The sequence below is a fragment of the Cololabis saira genome, chromosome 5 (assembly GCF_033807715.1).
Source record: "Cololabis saira isolate AMF1-May2022 chromosome 5, fColSai1.1, whole genome shotgun sequence".
In the NCBI taxonomy this organism is placed as follows: Eukaryota; Metazoa; Chordata; class Actinopteri; order Beloniformes; family Belonidae; genus Cololabis; species Cololabis saira.
Genome location: NC_084591.1, coordinates 46,792,935 through 46,808,667, shown reverse-complemented (window position 1 = coordinate 46,808,667; position 15,733 = coordinate 46,792,935). Strand labels below are relative to the sequence as shown.

At 39.0% G+C, this 15,733-nt stretch overlaps 2 protein-coding genes across 3 annotated transcripts in view; one reads left to right on the top strand and one right to left on the bottom strand.

Annotated features, from left to right (window-relative positions):
- Positions 1-5,931: 5,931 nt before the first annotated feature.
- On the bottom strand, positions 5,932-10,323 carry ciao2a (cytosolic iron-sulfur assembly component 2A). The gene is made up of 5 exons (XM_061722721.1): positions 10,137-10,323; positions 8,650-8,814; positions 7,466-7,515; positions 6,492-6,537; positions 5,932-6,356 (listed from the first exon to the last, which is right to left on the bottom strand). The coding sequence occupies exons 1-5, from the start codon at positions 10,162-10,164 to the stop codon at positions 6,256-6,258; spliced, it is 390 nt and encodes a 129-aa protein (XP_061578705.1). The 5' UTR covers positions 10,165-10,323; the 3' UTR covers positions 5,932-6,255.
- Positions 10,324-11,627: 1,304 nt separating this feature from the next.
- The window catches only part of spg11 (SPG11 vesicle trafficking associated, spatacsin), an 81,233-nt gene continuing 77,127 nt past the window's right edge, over positions 11,628-15,733 (top strand). For both annotated transcript variants that reach the window (XM_061722307.1, XM_061722306.1), the window contains exon 1: positions 11,628-11,999. In XM_061722307.1, the coding sequence (XP_061578291.1) occupies positions 11,785-11,999 (215 nt within the window). In that variant the 5' untranslated portion in view covers positions 11,628-11,784. The remainder of the gene's footprint in view (positions 12,000-15,733) is intronic.

Sequence of the window (15,733 nt, the reverse complement as noted above, 5' to 3'; positions counted from 1 at the left end):
TCTTTAAGTCTCTCATTTTCATCTCGCAGCTGTTGATACTTTTCCTGCAGGTTGACGTAGTCACTCTTCAGCTCGGTGTACCTCAGGTTCAGGTCATTGTATTCTGTCCTCGTGACTGGGATGTCCTCTTCAGCTTTAGCAGAAAAGAGAAGAGCTGAGAATTGAAGACGAGATGGATGGATGGATGGATGGATGGAGAGGTGTATAGAGAACATAAGAGGGGCATTGGAATCAGTAGAGGACAGTTGTGAATAGGAGAGGAGAAAAGGACAGGGACAAGGAGATTTTATTTGTCACATACATAGACATAAGATTAATTGCAACTGTGTTAGTCTACACTGTGCATAAATATGGGTTGTAAAGAAAAGAATGGATGTGGAGATCAGCATAGGGGGAGAATACTCAACATGGTTGAACCATTATACAATGCAATGAGACATGAAATGACACAACAGTGGCTACACTTACTAGGACTGTGATCCATGCTGGTGATTCCTCTGGAGTTCCAGGAGCAGGAGCAGGTGGATTTGGTGGAGCAACCAGAAGTCTTTCACTCCATTTCTTTTTTCTTTGGTACCTTCACATAAAAAAACTCAAATGAACAAAAATATTGATCTCAAGCTGTAATACAATACATTCCCATCTTAATTATCGGTTATGGTTTGCTTAATACCAAAATAAGTAAACCCTTAATATTCATGAGTTAATCATGTCATTAGGTTAAGCTAAAAACACAAACAGCTAGGTCTCATTTATTGTATTTTACCTTTTGATCTTTGCATCTGGGTTTTGGTTTTGTTTAGTGTATGAAAAAATAGAGGGCACAAAATCAGGACTGTCGTAGTCCAGTGACATCTCACCTGTAAAAAGAAAGATACACATTAGCCAAATAACACCAGATAACCACTTTTCAAGTTTCTTAAGTGTTCTGAGATGCTCAAATCAGAGAAAAGACAATCAGGACACACATCCTAAACAACAATGATGCTAGAGCGTTACAGCTGTTAAGTTACGTGGAGCTGCTGTACACCCATGGATCTATAATATTAATAATATTAATTATTATTATGTACACCACACTGAAGCTCTCAGCTGTATGAGTTAGCTACTAGCTAGCACCAGTAGTAAACTTACAGTCTATGGTAGCAAACACTTACAATACACTTACTCTACCTACAGCTACTCAATTAAAGGCATTCAAGTAAAGCTAAACCAGATAGCCACGATAACTCACCAGATATGAAATGAGCACTGCAAACGCGGGCATGCTTGATGATCCTCGGCCCAGTCGGTGCTTTTGAAATGGCCTGTTTCCTCTGGGAATTGCAAAAAAAATTATGTTCCTCGGGATTTCGATTTGTACACCCGTACACACAACAGCTGGTGGGCATGTTGTTCTTCTATAACGTTACTGCAACTCCAAAAACGCAACTTAAGAAAAAAATCTTCCCTCGCTCTATTCAAACTCATGCAACTTCTTCAGCACTTCCGCCGCAACAATGCGCGCGCATCCTGTGATGACGTAGGCTGGAAAGGGGTCTATACAGCAGGGCTCATCATTTTATTTTGAACACTGCCAAAACTCTAACTTAAAACTTAACTAGAACTTCAAATTTGCTTGACACAAATGAAAGTTCAATTGAAACACGTGGGAAAAACAGCTAACCTTTTAAGTGATGTGTGTTATCAGGTGTAATGGCATTTTTAGGTTAGAAATAAGAAAATTTCTTGGTAAGATCCTTAGTTTTTTGAGTGAACATAGTTAATTGTGTTGTGTTGTGCAATATTGGCTCATGCGATATAAAGAATCCTCAATATATTTATAAATAAATATATGTTTTGCATTTTTTGTAGTAGGTGGTAGATCATTTTGACTTGATCATTTAATAAGTAGCTCTCATGCTGAAAAAGTGTGAGCACCCCTTATGTACGCGGTGTAGGCTTTGCATACCTTTTCCATTGTTTTGCAGAGCTCAATGTTAAGGTCCTGCCAATGGCAGGATAAACTTTGTGACCCCTAGCCAATTAAGCCTTTTTGAGGTTTTTCCCGGAAGAAGACGTACTGGACGAGATGCTCGAAAGCTTTCAAAGCTGCCCGGAGGAAGTGGCCCCAGGAGGGTCGTAGAAGCATTTGACCCATGTTGTTTGATTGGTCTCCTCGCTGTCAACCATCAGTAGAAATCTCATAGGATTTGGACCATTTGGGTTGGAGATATGGCCTGTGATGCTGTGTCCAATACGGATACTGGTTCCAATACAAATGTATGACCAGGTGGACAGAGTCCAATTCAGATAACTTTGCGTTGGACCCAGGGTGCCTGTTTGGACACTTTTCAAAACCTTTGATGTACTTGCATTCTGAGGCGTATATTTTAGGTACAGCATGCAGTTTGGGGGTACTTTATTTGTTTAGAGCAGGGATTGTCAACCGGTGGTCCGCGGCCCTCTGGTGGTCCGTGACGGTATTGCAGGTGGTCCGTGAAATTGTAAATGGAAAACAATAATTTAAAAAATAAATATTTAGACTCAATTTATTTCCGTTTTACTATTCATTTTTGCGAATAATTTACCCATCCAAATTATGTCAAATGAGTGAGAGTGAACTTTGTAATATTATAAACCTACATAACTTAAATAGCCTACATAGGCCCATACTCTTATTTAAAAGCAAGGTGCAAAATAAAACAAACATCCCCAAAAGCAGTGGTCCCTGAGTTGCTTCTTGGTTATAATGGTGGTCCCTGGGACAAAACAGTTGAAAACCTCTGGTTTAGAGCCTGAAGTTGATTGGAGTACTTTAAAAATGGACCAAACCACCTCCATGTACCATTAAATTGGGTCACCATCTCCGCAACTGTCAAATGCAAGGTGTTTGGAAGTTTAAGTTTGGGGGTTTTCACCAGGTCTGGGGTGTCTACCAGAGTACTAAGTTTCATTAGAATTGGAGACCATTTTTGACCATTTTTGACCATTTTTGACCATTCAGTCTGTTAGTCTAAGAGTCACCCTTGTTTGACAATGGCAATACCTTAAAGGGGACCTATTATGGCATCTAATACCTATTTTAAACAGGCCATGAATGGCGTAAAAACAAGCTTTTGATTGTTTTTGCTAAATAAATTAGAAATTCAGCCTCTAAACCATGTCTTTATCTTCCCATTCTCTAACCTCATTATCTATGCAAGATTCTGAGTGGGCGGGGCTATGATAATGAGGCTCTGTGCTGATTGGCTGCCTGAATGACGCGATACACCGCTGAAGAAAAATGGAGGAAGCTCCGGCCGGCGGAGTTAGTTGTGGGCGTGGTTTCACGCATCGGAGGCCGACCTATGTAAATCACATTTTCGTTACGTAACGACGGGAGCAGAATCTTATTGGCTCGTAGATCCACATCACACTGGACGGATCATCCGGGCGGCTGTACAGACACTGCAGAATCTGGTTGCTTTCCTCCTTCTCTGAGTTGGCAGGCTGAGGGGAGACCACTTTATATATGTTAAAGCAAGAGAAAACCTGTTTTTCATAATAGGTCCCCTTTAAGTATTTCCTTATTTGTGAAACCGATACCAAAATATAATTTCACAAGATGCTCAATATTCCTCATTTTAACACAGGGAGAAGAAGCTCTTCCCTTTTAGAGTTCTCATAAATTACCACTTTATTCTCGTAATATTATGACTTTATCCGACATGAGTTTATTCTCATAATATTATGACTTTATTCTCGTAATTTCCCAATTTCTTTTGTCTTACTTTGGCCCTAATACTCCGTCGTAGATTAGTGCTGGTCAGACTGCTGAGTATATTCAAATAATAAATCATGTTTCAGACGGATTGTAAATCCAGAACGACTTTATTGTACACTGTATATGGGTTTTAATAATATTAATTTTATAGTATGTAAATATTATGAAAAACATATGCAAGTATGTTGTAACTTTAACTTGTATAGTTACAATAAAACAGCATGGATCATTTGAAATACATTGTTTTGAGTCAGTTTGTCCCATGAATTCACTACAATCTACGTGCACCTCAAATTTTTAGATGCATAATGCTTTTTTACAGTTTTCAGCGGAACTATGTATAACCTCACAATATATCGCAAAACTTGGATATTGCAATATTGTATCGTGACTCAAGTATCGCGATGTGTATCGTATTGTGAGGCCAACCTATGTAAATCGCTCCCATCGTTACGTAACAACGGGCGCAGAATCTTTCGGCTCGTAGATCCACATCACACTGGACGGCTCATCCGGGCGGCTGTACAGACACTTAGTTGCTTTCCTCCTCTGAGTTGGCAGGCTGAGGGGAGACCACTTTATATATATTAAAGCAAGAGAAAACCTGGTTTTCATAATAGGTCCCCTTTAACTTTGTGTCCAATTCAGATACCCTGATTCCAATACAAAGGTATTGCAATTGGACAGTACCAACGTCATCACACATTATGTGATAAAAGCTGTTCATCTAATCTTGAACATTTTTAAACTGCTGATGATGTCATATGAGTGTAAATCTGTCATGTGGGGATTCAATTTACTCCAAATGTGCAACAACTTCAACTTTGGTTTCTAACCACAGACTGGCTCTTCATGCACAAAACTAGTTTGACCATTACAGCAGCAGGGTCTCTTTCGTATTCAATGTTTTTATTTGACTTTAGCTGTGAAGCACTTTGGTCAACACTGGTTGTTTTAATAGTACTGGAGTTGAGGGGGGATGAGGGGGGACGGCATCCCCCCAGAAATAAAAATGGTCCAAATCACCCCCCCTGTAAAACTGCCATCCCCCCTTTCCATCCCTTATGTCATTTCATCAATGAATGTGGTTTTACTGCTATTTCAACATTTAGAGTCATCACCAGAAAAATAACTTATTTGACAATGTTCACCTGTTTCAAGTAAATTTTCACTTGAAATAAATAGAAAAATCTGCCAGTGGAACAAGATTTATCTTCTTATTACAAGCAATACAATATTGTTCCAATGGCAGATTTTTCTACTTATTTTAAGTGAAAATCTACTTGAAACAGGTGAAAATTGTTGTTTTTTCCAGTGATGAGTCTTGTTTTAAGTGTAATGAGATTTCTTTGACTAAAAATGAGACATTTTAACTAGAAATAAGACAAATATTCTTGTTAAGATTGTGAGTTTTTGCAGTGATCCATTTTACTTATCCTGTGAAGGACAGAGTCATATTGATAAGTTCAGAAAAGTGTTTTTTATTGTTGTGTTTTGATGTATTTGATGTAAGTCCAGTGGATATTTTAAGCTTACAGAAGGCTGCATTTAACTGCTGCTATGTCATTCCTGCAGTATTTCTGCAGGTGTTTTGGTCACTGCTATTATTTGTAATATATTATATTATTTGTAATCAGCACAAATTATCTGTCCCCATATGATAAAATCCACCATCCCCCCTGATTTGTTTTTACAACTCGAGTACTGTGCTATACAAATATTGATTGATTGACAAGTTTTCATTCAGGTAGTCAGGTAACTTTTTTGGATCTGTTTGTCAAAGATCAGTTCTGATTCATCAAATCTGTGGATCCCACCCAGGAATTTTTATGCTCCTATAGTATCTCAGTTTCCCCGTCCTGAGGACAAAATGATCTTTTTAGTTCTTAAAGATAAGATAAAAGCAACATATTCTTGATCTTTGATAAGAAAACAAAGCTTTTCCAGTCCAGATAGAGAACCTGATAAGAAAACAAAGCTTTTCCAGTCCAGATAGAGAACCTGATAACAAAAAAACAAAGCTTTTCCAGTCCAGGCTCTCAGTTTTAAATTAGAGGTTATGATCAAACGTTCAAATCGTGATGAAATCACTACCACGCTGATTTGAAAATGAGTCAAGAACCTTAAACTGGGACATAACCGTTACTTCTCAGCGTTGACAAAGATATGATTCAAACACAGGCACGACAAACGTGACAGCTTTTAATACTTCATTCTTTCAGGTGGCATACATTTTTAAAAGAGTAATTATGTGCACTCGTATGAAAGGACAGAAAGAAACAAGTGTTCCCACAGCTATGCTGAGAACAGATCATGTGATGGAGGTGTGGATGGAAGCAGGACAGGAAGCCACTGGTGCCGTTTCCTCCGGAGTTACCAGGAAGCAGAACAAACATCTCCAACTTTCAATCCTGTTTTCAGAAACTCCTCAGTGTCCAAACTTCTGCCTGATGAGGTTCAGAAAACAAACGTGAAACTCCAGAGACGCTGAGGAACCTTCAGACTTCAGGTCAGTCGTCTGGTTCTGTAACGCACTGCTCCACAATCTCTCTCAAGTTGGGGTTCTCCATGGCGGCCGCCACGCGCTCCTTATCATTGATCTGTTTATTAACTGGAGACAAAACAGGAAGCTTTGTTCACCAACTTCACAACTTTGATATTAACGGTGGCTAGATTAAACTCTCCAGCTGAACATCTACGTGCAGGAATACTAATGTTGTACTTACTGACAAAGAACATTACTTACTGTCCTCTTCAGTAGAATGGGTTCCTTCTGAAATATAAATTTCCAACTAAGAAGAAAAAAAAAACATAAGTCATATTATGGAACTGCTGGTTTAACATTAAGCTACTTTTCCATAAAACTTATTTGAGAAGATTTGAAATTCCAGCTCAGACTACAAACTCGTAACGAGGTTGAGAAACGGGGCATTTATGCATTTACAGAAGGGAAAAAATAAATATAAGGAGGACTAATATAATGCTGGATGTATAAAGGAAGTTTATTGGATTTTCAGTGAAAGTAAATTTGACTTTTCTTCTGAGTAAAAAAAAAAACCCTCTTAGACACTAAAAGCTGTCAGTTTGACCTCTTTTTCATTTCATATTTCAGTTGTTTTTTTAAACCACATCTTTTATAATGTGTTTTAGAAAACCTTAACATTGTCTGAAAAGCTTAAATGAGAACCTCTGAAATCCAAAGTATGTGATCACTCACAGGTCAGATGGGTACAGGATGCTGAGAATAACAGCAACGTTTTGTACCCTCAAACAAAGAAAAATACATTTGTGTCCATTTCTGAAAGTTACTTTTTAGCACATTTACAATATGTGTTAATTTAGAAAAATAAGAAATATTTAAATCTAAATATTAAGTGTTACAGTTACAAGTTAAATGTAAGGATGTACATGTGTAGTAAAACTGTAGTCAGCTGGCTAACACGGCTTGAAATCCACTACACGAGCTGAAACTTTCCAACACGTCCAAGATCCTACTGATGCGGTTGAGAGGAAGCTTCTGAACTACATCACATATTCTGCTAAAACCTGAAGGAATAAATGGAATTCTGAGCGTGACCTAGGTTTACCGAAGTAAGAGCAAATGGGATGTTAAATTACACACGTTCAATCTGTAATTATGGGAATAAATCAATCAATCAATCAATCAATTTCATTTATGGAACTACATAAGCACGTTGCTTTTGTCGTTATGCTACCAACCTTGTGTTTAAATGGCAAACATCTCTGCAGCTTCACCTGTAAGCACAGACCTGCAGAAACAAAACAGAGCCATGTCCACAAGGACAAAAAAGAGAAGACAGAAAACAGTTAACACAAGTCTGAGCCCTAACCTTTCACATGCATTTACAAATCATCAGGGGCCTCATGTTCGAAACGTGCGGCGCACAAAAAACGTGCGTACGCCACTTTCTACGCTCACGGTCGGATGTTCGAAAAGTGATTTGATAGTAGAAAGTTGCGGTCCTTCACTCACACATCGAGGCTGGCGTACGCACTTTTCTGAGGTTTTGTCCGTTGGCGACACTCACTGGTGATGCAGTGAAGTGCAGAATATGAGGAAACGTCAACAATAAGTTCAGGACCACATGAAGGACACGACAGTCCCCACATCCCCAGATAAATTACACAAGAGTGGAGCTGCAACAATCTCACAATCAACCACATGATCTGAACAAACAACTAAAGGCAGGAGCTCAACGATGGAACCCTGCGATTGGGATTAGATTATTGAGGTGCAAACGTGAGAAATAAAGAGCAAAGTTGCTGTAACTCGGAGTGTTGCATCCGCAGGAGGAGAAACCGGAGCAGCTGGTCCAGTTCAGGGCAGAGATCCAGAAGATCCTCTTGGTACCTGAACCAGCTGATGGTCCAGTCTTAGTCCTGGACCAGCAGGTCCAGACTAAACCAGCTGATGGTCCAGTCTTAGTCCTGGACCAGCAGGTCCAGACTAAACCAGCTGATGGTCCAGTCTCAGTCCTGGACCAGCAGATCGGGGCTCTGATCATCAGCAGGTTCCTCTAACGGAGCCAAAGCTCCATCAGGATTTGCAGGTTCCATCGTTGAGCTCCTTTAGTTGTTTGTTCAGATCATGTGGTTGATTGTGAGATTGTTGCAGCTCCACTCTTGTGTAATTTATCTGGTGATGTGGGGACTGTCGTGAACTTCACGTGGTGGTGAACTTATTGTTGATGTTACGTTTTCTCATATTCTGCACTTCACTGCATCACCAGTGAGTGTCGCCAATGGACTAAACCTATTATTTTTGGTTTCGGTTTCGGCCACAAATGTTCATTTGGGTGCGTCACTAATGAAGTCTCCAAAGTAACATGTTTGTGTTGATGTGTTGTTGCTGCGTGTCAGTGTTGTTAACAGTGTTTACCCACCGATGAGCGTGGCCAGCGAGCAGTGAGGGACGGTGGGGGAGAACTTGATGATGATCAGGTACTCGTCTTCTCCCAGCTCCTGCACCTCCACACACTGCTCCGTCACCACCTCCAGCTCCTCCAGGGTCTGGGGCTTCTCCGGGTCCCGGATGGACCGGATCACGTCTGCAGGGTTACAGCCAGGATTACAGAGAGAACCAGCTCAGAACCAGCTCAGAACCAGCTCAGAACCAGGTCAGAACCAGCTCAGAACCAGCTCAGAACCAGCTCAGAACCAGCTCAGAACCAGCTCAGAACCAGGTCAGAACCAGGTCAGAACCAGGTCAGAACCAGGTCAGAACCAGCTCAGAACCAGCTCAGGACGGAGGACGCTGGACCGTGGAGATGGAGGACAGTTAGACGTGGAGATGGAGGACAGACGTGGAGACAGAGGACAGACTGCGTCCCCAGATAGGAGACTGTAACTGTAACTACTGTGAAGTGAGTCTGTGGAAATAGTTTTGATTTGAAGTTTATTTCAATGCTTCAATGCTGTTTTAGAGCGTTTGTCTCGGTTGTTGACGTTTACTTTGGAATTTATTTTGAAATGTGGCTTCCCGTTTGTCTTATTATTACAAAAAAAATGGAAATTACGAAATTGTGAAAATAAAGTCAAATAATATGAGAATAAAGTCGTAAAATTACCAGAATAAAGTCATAATGTTGCGAGAATAAAGTCGTAATATTACGAGAATAAAGTGGTAATTTATGAGAACTCTAACAGGAAGAGCTTCTTCTCCCTGTGTTAAAATGAGGAATATTGAGCATTTTGTGAAGTTATATTTTGGTATCGGTTTCACAAATAAGGAAATACTTAACGGGGACCTATTATGAAAAACACGTTTTTTCTTGCTTTAACATATATAATATTTATAAATATATTATAAATATAACTTCACAAGATGCTCAATATTCCTCATTTTAACACAGGGAGAAACTGCTTTTCCTGTTCTCAGAAATGAACACTTTATTCTCATAAATTACCACTTTATTCTCGTAATGTAACGACTTTATTCTCGTAATATTATGACTTAATTCTCGCAACATTATTACTTTATTCTCACAACATTATTACTTTATTCTCGCAACATTATTACTTTATTCTCACAACATTATTACTTTATTCTCGCAACATTATTACTTTATTCGCGCAACATTATTACTTTATTCGCGCAACATTATTACTTTATTCGCGCAACATTATTACTTTATTCTCGTAATATTACGACTTTATTCTCATTATATTATGACTTTATTCTTTTATTTTTTTGTCTTAGTTTGGCCCTGATACTCTTCCGTAGTAATCAAGCATTTTCTTAGCAGATCCAGTTCCTTGTTCACCAGACTCTTGTTCCAACATTGAAGCGTCATGAATGACACTGGGCTTGTTCTGAAACTCCTGGGAACCTGACAGTAACCCTTAACCCGGGACTGGCTCACACACTCACCGTACACTTCCAGAGCCTTCTCTTCCATCCTGCTGCTCCTCACGGCATCCCCATCGTCAACAAGTCCAGAAACGTGTAGAATATTGTTTACAGTAAATGACAGCAGAGTGAAAACTATCTCCAATCTCTAGAAACCGCCATCATCAACGGATTAAAGAGCAGGAACACAAGCGGAAGTAGATCTGTAAATAGAAATGAAGGTTAAATCCTGTCACTCCACCAGCGCAGATGGTTTACAGATCTGCGCTTTTCTTCTCAGCCAATCGCCGTTGCAGACGTCACTTCCGGCTCTCAGGCTACGTTAATTGATAAAAGAAAAAAAGTTGCGTATTTTGTAAACATGACGAAAAAAACCATCATACGTTTGTTTTATGAATGTGAACATACCTTAAGTTTCTGGAAAAAATTTGAAGAATTTTTTGACATTCAAACTAAAAATGTAATTAAATTAGAAGCTAAAGATATCTTACTATATTTCAAAAACCAAAATTACAAAATTCAACAATTGGTCAACTTAATGATTCTTATTGCTAAGTTTCACATTCATAAGGAAAAATTCTCCAAATCCTGTCCATCCTTAGTTCCCTTTAAAGTTGATTTCAAAATGTATTTTGAGACGATTAATAACAAGAAATGTAATACCACTGTCAACCTCATAAAAGAAATGTTTACTGATATCTGAATGTATTGCCTTCCTATTATGTTTAGTGTAATTGTTAATGTCACGAACTACTTGCACTTTATTGTAGTTTGTTTTGTGAAGAGAATCATTTTATATTTTTTGGACTATGATGATACCTATGTATGTTTGTGTTTTCTCTATTATTGAATGATGTCTGCCATTTATTTTAATGTTATTGTATTTTCTGAAATTGAAATAAAGTTTCATACAAAAAAATGATAAAAGACACTGACAATTATATTTTTCAACACATTTTTTTATTACATTGAAGATTATATATTAGTACATCTAAGTGTAGTACACTCAGAACTCAGTGCAAATACTTAATACTAAAGCACGGTTTTATTTTCAATCTCTAACACAGCAAACCAAGATTAAGAGGGGCAACTATAAAGTATTTCAAAAGGATATTTTCTGTTTAGTGATATTATGTTTAAGTTTACATTAGCATTAGAAAATAGTATAATATTTTATATATTTATTTTTTAATATATTATTTATAATGTATAAATACTATAATATAAATATAATATAATATAATATCATATTTATATATTTTTTTATATTTCTCTGCTCTTTTGTTCCCAAACTCCTACAATATTATACATTATTATTATTATTATTATTATTATTATTATTATTATTATTATTATTATTATTATTATTATTATTATTATTATTATTATTATTATTTTATTTTTTTATTTTTTTAAATATTTATAATATTTTTCTTTTGGTCGACATCGTCTCTCGATTAGTTCAGTCCTGTGTCGCTATTGGTTAGTTCTAGTCAGCTGACCGTCTGATCACGTGACTGAGCAACCGGTTACAAGGAAACGTCCTCACAAATATCTCTGTTTTAATCGTCATAACGCTAAACGCATTTCAGCGGCGTCTCATCTCATGTTCTGTTAAAGATGGGTGATCGGTGAACTGTTGTGACAGTTAACTGGGCGGGAGTGGAGGATGTTGGAGGCGGAGAAGCGGCTGCCCGGAGCCTCCATGGAGGTGATGGTGGTCCCGGAGAACCAGCGCTGCGGCGCCGTGGGAGACATCCAGAAGGCCGAGCTGAGCCCGGGGGGCTCCCTGCTGGCCTGTCTGCGGCTGGGGGGCCGGCTGGAGGCCTGGGCCCCCGCAGACAGAGACAACCCTGCAGCAGCAGCACAGGGAACATTTGTGGAGTGAGTTCAGTCACCTGACCGCACTTTCAGGACGTCACGGGTCCAGCAACAGTTAAAGGAGACCTATTATGGCATTTAATGTCTATTTTAAACAGCCCTTGAATGTCTAAAAAACAAGCTTTTGATTGTTTTTTCTATATATATGTTATAAATTCAGCCTCTGATCCATGTCTTTATCTTCCCATTCTCTAACCTCATTATCTATGTGGGATTCTGAGTGGGCGGGGCTATGATAATGAGGCTCTGTGCTGATTGGCTGCCTGAATGACGCAATACACCACTACGAAAAAATGGAGGAAGCTCCGGTGTGGGTACCAGATTGTATCGGGCTGCAATATTTTCCCCGGAAGTGTGCATTTTTTCCCCGCGATGGTATTTTAGTCAGAAGCAGCAGATCATAGTGGAGGTAAAAGGGAGAAGAAACATATACAAGGAATTATCAGAATTATCAGTGATCTTACTGACATAGGCTAAAAAAATATTAGAGTTAAAATATTTATTAGGGACTATTTTCATTAGACAATTGGAGATTCATCAGTGAGCTGAAACAATAATAGCCTACTATGTACAGTATAGGGTAAACAATCTTTTTCTTGCTGCATAGCAGTAAGCAGTTAAATATTTTGATCTTAATAGACATTTTAAATGATCGATTTGCTTTATTACATTTATTAATCATCAGTTTTCACAAGACTGAACGTCATCAAAAACGTCATCACGTACGGTCAAAAGCCAATCACAAGACGAAACGTCATCACGTACGAGGAGCCGGTAAAAAAAAGCAGGTGGGAAAAAAAAGCACCGACACCGGCCGGCGGAGTTAAGCCTGAATTATGGTTCTGCGTTAAATCGACGTAGGGTACGGCGTAGGCTCTGCGTTGGTGTAACGCGGAACTGCGCATGTGCAGTATCAGCAGGAGCTACATGTGAAGTGTGTTATGCGGTGAAAGAAAGCAGCAGGTTAAAACATAGCGAGTAAGAAATCAAAGGTTTGGAAACATTTCAAAGTTTTGAAGGATTACCCTAAAAAAGTACAGTGTTTGATGTGTAAACTCGTAGATCCACATCACACTGGACGGCTCATCCAGGCGGGTGTACAGAATCTGCCGAATTTGGTTGCTTTCCTCCTTCTCTGAGTTGGCAGGCTGAGGGGAGACCACTTTATATATGTTAAAGCAAGAGAAAACGAGTTTTTCATAATAGGTCCGCTTTAATGCTTCTCTATTTCTGAGGTTAGGTATATATTATACGGAGAGATATTGTTTCTAAACCTGCAGCAGTTTTCTATTGGAATAACTTACATATTGAGATAGATTAGAAAAAACACATGGGTCTTGTCAAGAAAATGTATTATTACAAACAAAGTAAGAGAGGTTACTTTTAAAATACTTCATAGATGCTATCCAGTCAAGAACAATCTTATTAAATATAAGATAAACATTGACACACTCTGTTCTTTTTATGGTAATGTGGATGAAACAATAGCCCCTTTCACACAGAGATTCCGCAATATTGGTGTAAAGAAGTCCTGCCAATACGCCGCCTTTGTTGGTTCACACAGAACCATACAACGCCGGCATAACGCCGCTCCCGTCTGTAAATTCACACAGCATGCCGGCGTTCCGCAATCAGAGGCGTGACGACAGCGTCAGTCCGCCCGTCATGTCAGCGGCATGCCGGCTGTGTCATTAGCCCCTTTCACACAGCCAGTTCGAGGCGGGAACGTTGCGCCTTTAAGCCGCCTCGCTGTTCTGTGTGAAAGTCACGGAGGCGGAATGGGGGGGCCAAGTGGCCCCACCAATAAGCCGGCAGCGGAGGTAGTCACAGAGCCGAAACGGGGTCTGTGTGAATGACACAGCCGGCATGCCGGCATGCCACTAGACGCTGACGCTGTCGTCACGCCTCTGATTGCGGAACGCCGGCATGCTGTGTGAATTTACAGACGGGAGCGGCGTTATGCCGGCGTTGTATGGTTCTGTGTGAACCAACAAAGGCGGCGTATTGGCAGGACTTCTTTACACCAATATTGCGGAATCTCTGTGTGAAAGGGGCTATTCACACAGACCCCGTTTCGGCTCTGTGACTACCTCCGCTGCCGGCTTATTGGTGGGGCCACTTGGCCCCCCCATTCCGCCTCCGTGACTTTCACACAGAACAGCGAGGCGGCTTAAAGGCGCAACGTTCCCGCATCGAACTGGCTGTGTGAAAGGGGCTAATATCTCACTTATTCTGGAATTGCACATATGTTCTCTGGATTGACCTTAATCATTTTATAAATGCTAAAGTTGATTCTTCCTTTAAGTTGAGCATTCAATATGTACTATTTTGTGTATCAAAAAATGATATGACAAACCCAGACAAAGTATATTTAATTAACCTTCTCTTGATTATTGCTAAATATCATATTCACTGTACTTAATTTGCTAGCCAACGTCCAAATATAATTGTTCTCAAAGCTATATTAATATCGTATTCAGACAGTCTTAAACAGAGCATAAACGCCAAAGCGGTTAAAACGAGAAGCTTATGTGAAAAATATAATATTTCCTGATTTTTTTTTTTTTTTTTTTCCTCCTTAAACCTCGAGCCTTCTATTTTATTTTGATATATAATTTACTGTCCTTAATTTGTAGCTGCATTTCATCCTGAAGTTTTGTACCTTTTCTGTCTATATCTGTCAATAATAATAATAAAAAATCTCTATTTCTGAGCCAGAGCTAGGGCACTTGTTAAAATAGCCCTAAAGTTGAAAAACAAACAAAAACAACCTCTTAGAGTCTTTAGTTTGTCCAGACTATAAAAATGTAATCTGTTGTGGCTCCAACCTTCATAAAACTGCACCGTGACAATGGATTTCACCCTCATATGTTCCATGTTGATGTTTTAATCTGTTACACTTTAGGAAGAAAACATGCTTAATTCCAGTTGAGCGAGCAGAACTTTTGTTAACTAATATAAATGTTCTTGTAGGAGGAACAAACAAATAGCACGCATACAGCTGTGGAAACCCTGATTAGACCACACGTATCCAGAATAATCTTTATGGCCAGTTTATTTCACATCATGATACTTTTGCTGTACCTCATTTAGTATTTTGACTAAAATGTGTCACATAGACTTCACTAAGACCTCATCAAACTGTTGAGACTTTTCAAATAAGGCAGAAAATGTCTCCTGTACTGAATCTGGAAGTTAAGTTGACATCCATGATGAAACACAGACATGCAAACGCAAGGACATGATGAGAATAAGCCGTTTTGTAAACAACTGTTACATAAATGTTGGCTATGAAACATAAAAATGTTGAGTTTATGCTGAAAGGTCATTAATTTAGTTAAGTTTAGTTAAATTTTACCCTATTAATCCCAGAAAAAAATGATATTGTTCTTCTGGGCTGAAGCCAACACAGAAGTTGGAACGTCTGCAGTTCCTCTACTGACCACCAGGGTCTGGATCCATTGATCTCCAGATTAAAATGTCCAACTTTACAACAGAAACAAACGTTTTTACAGTCTGGTACAAAAAACAATTTGGGTCTCCATGGTTAGATTTCACATCCAAGACGACTGTATGGGGGATTTTTATGTTTTTGTGGGAATTATTTGTAGGCAAAATTACTAGATTGGGAACCCTTTGTAATCGCGTTGAGAATTTACTACCTACTACAAATCTCTAAAAGTTTGAAAATACCATTCAACAGAAATGCAGGGGTCCTTCCATTTACAGGTAATCTG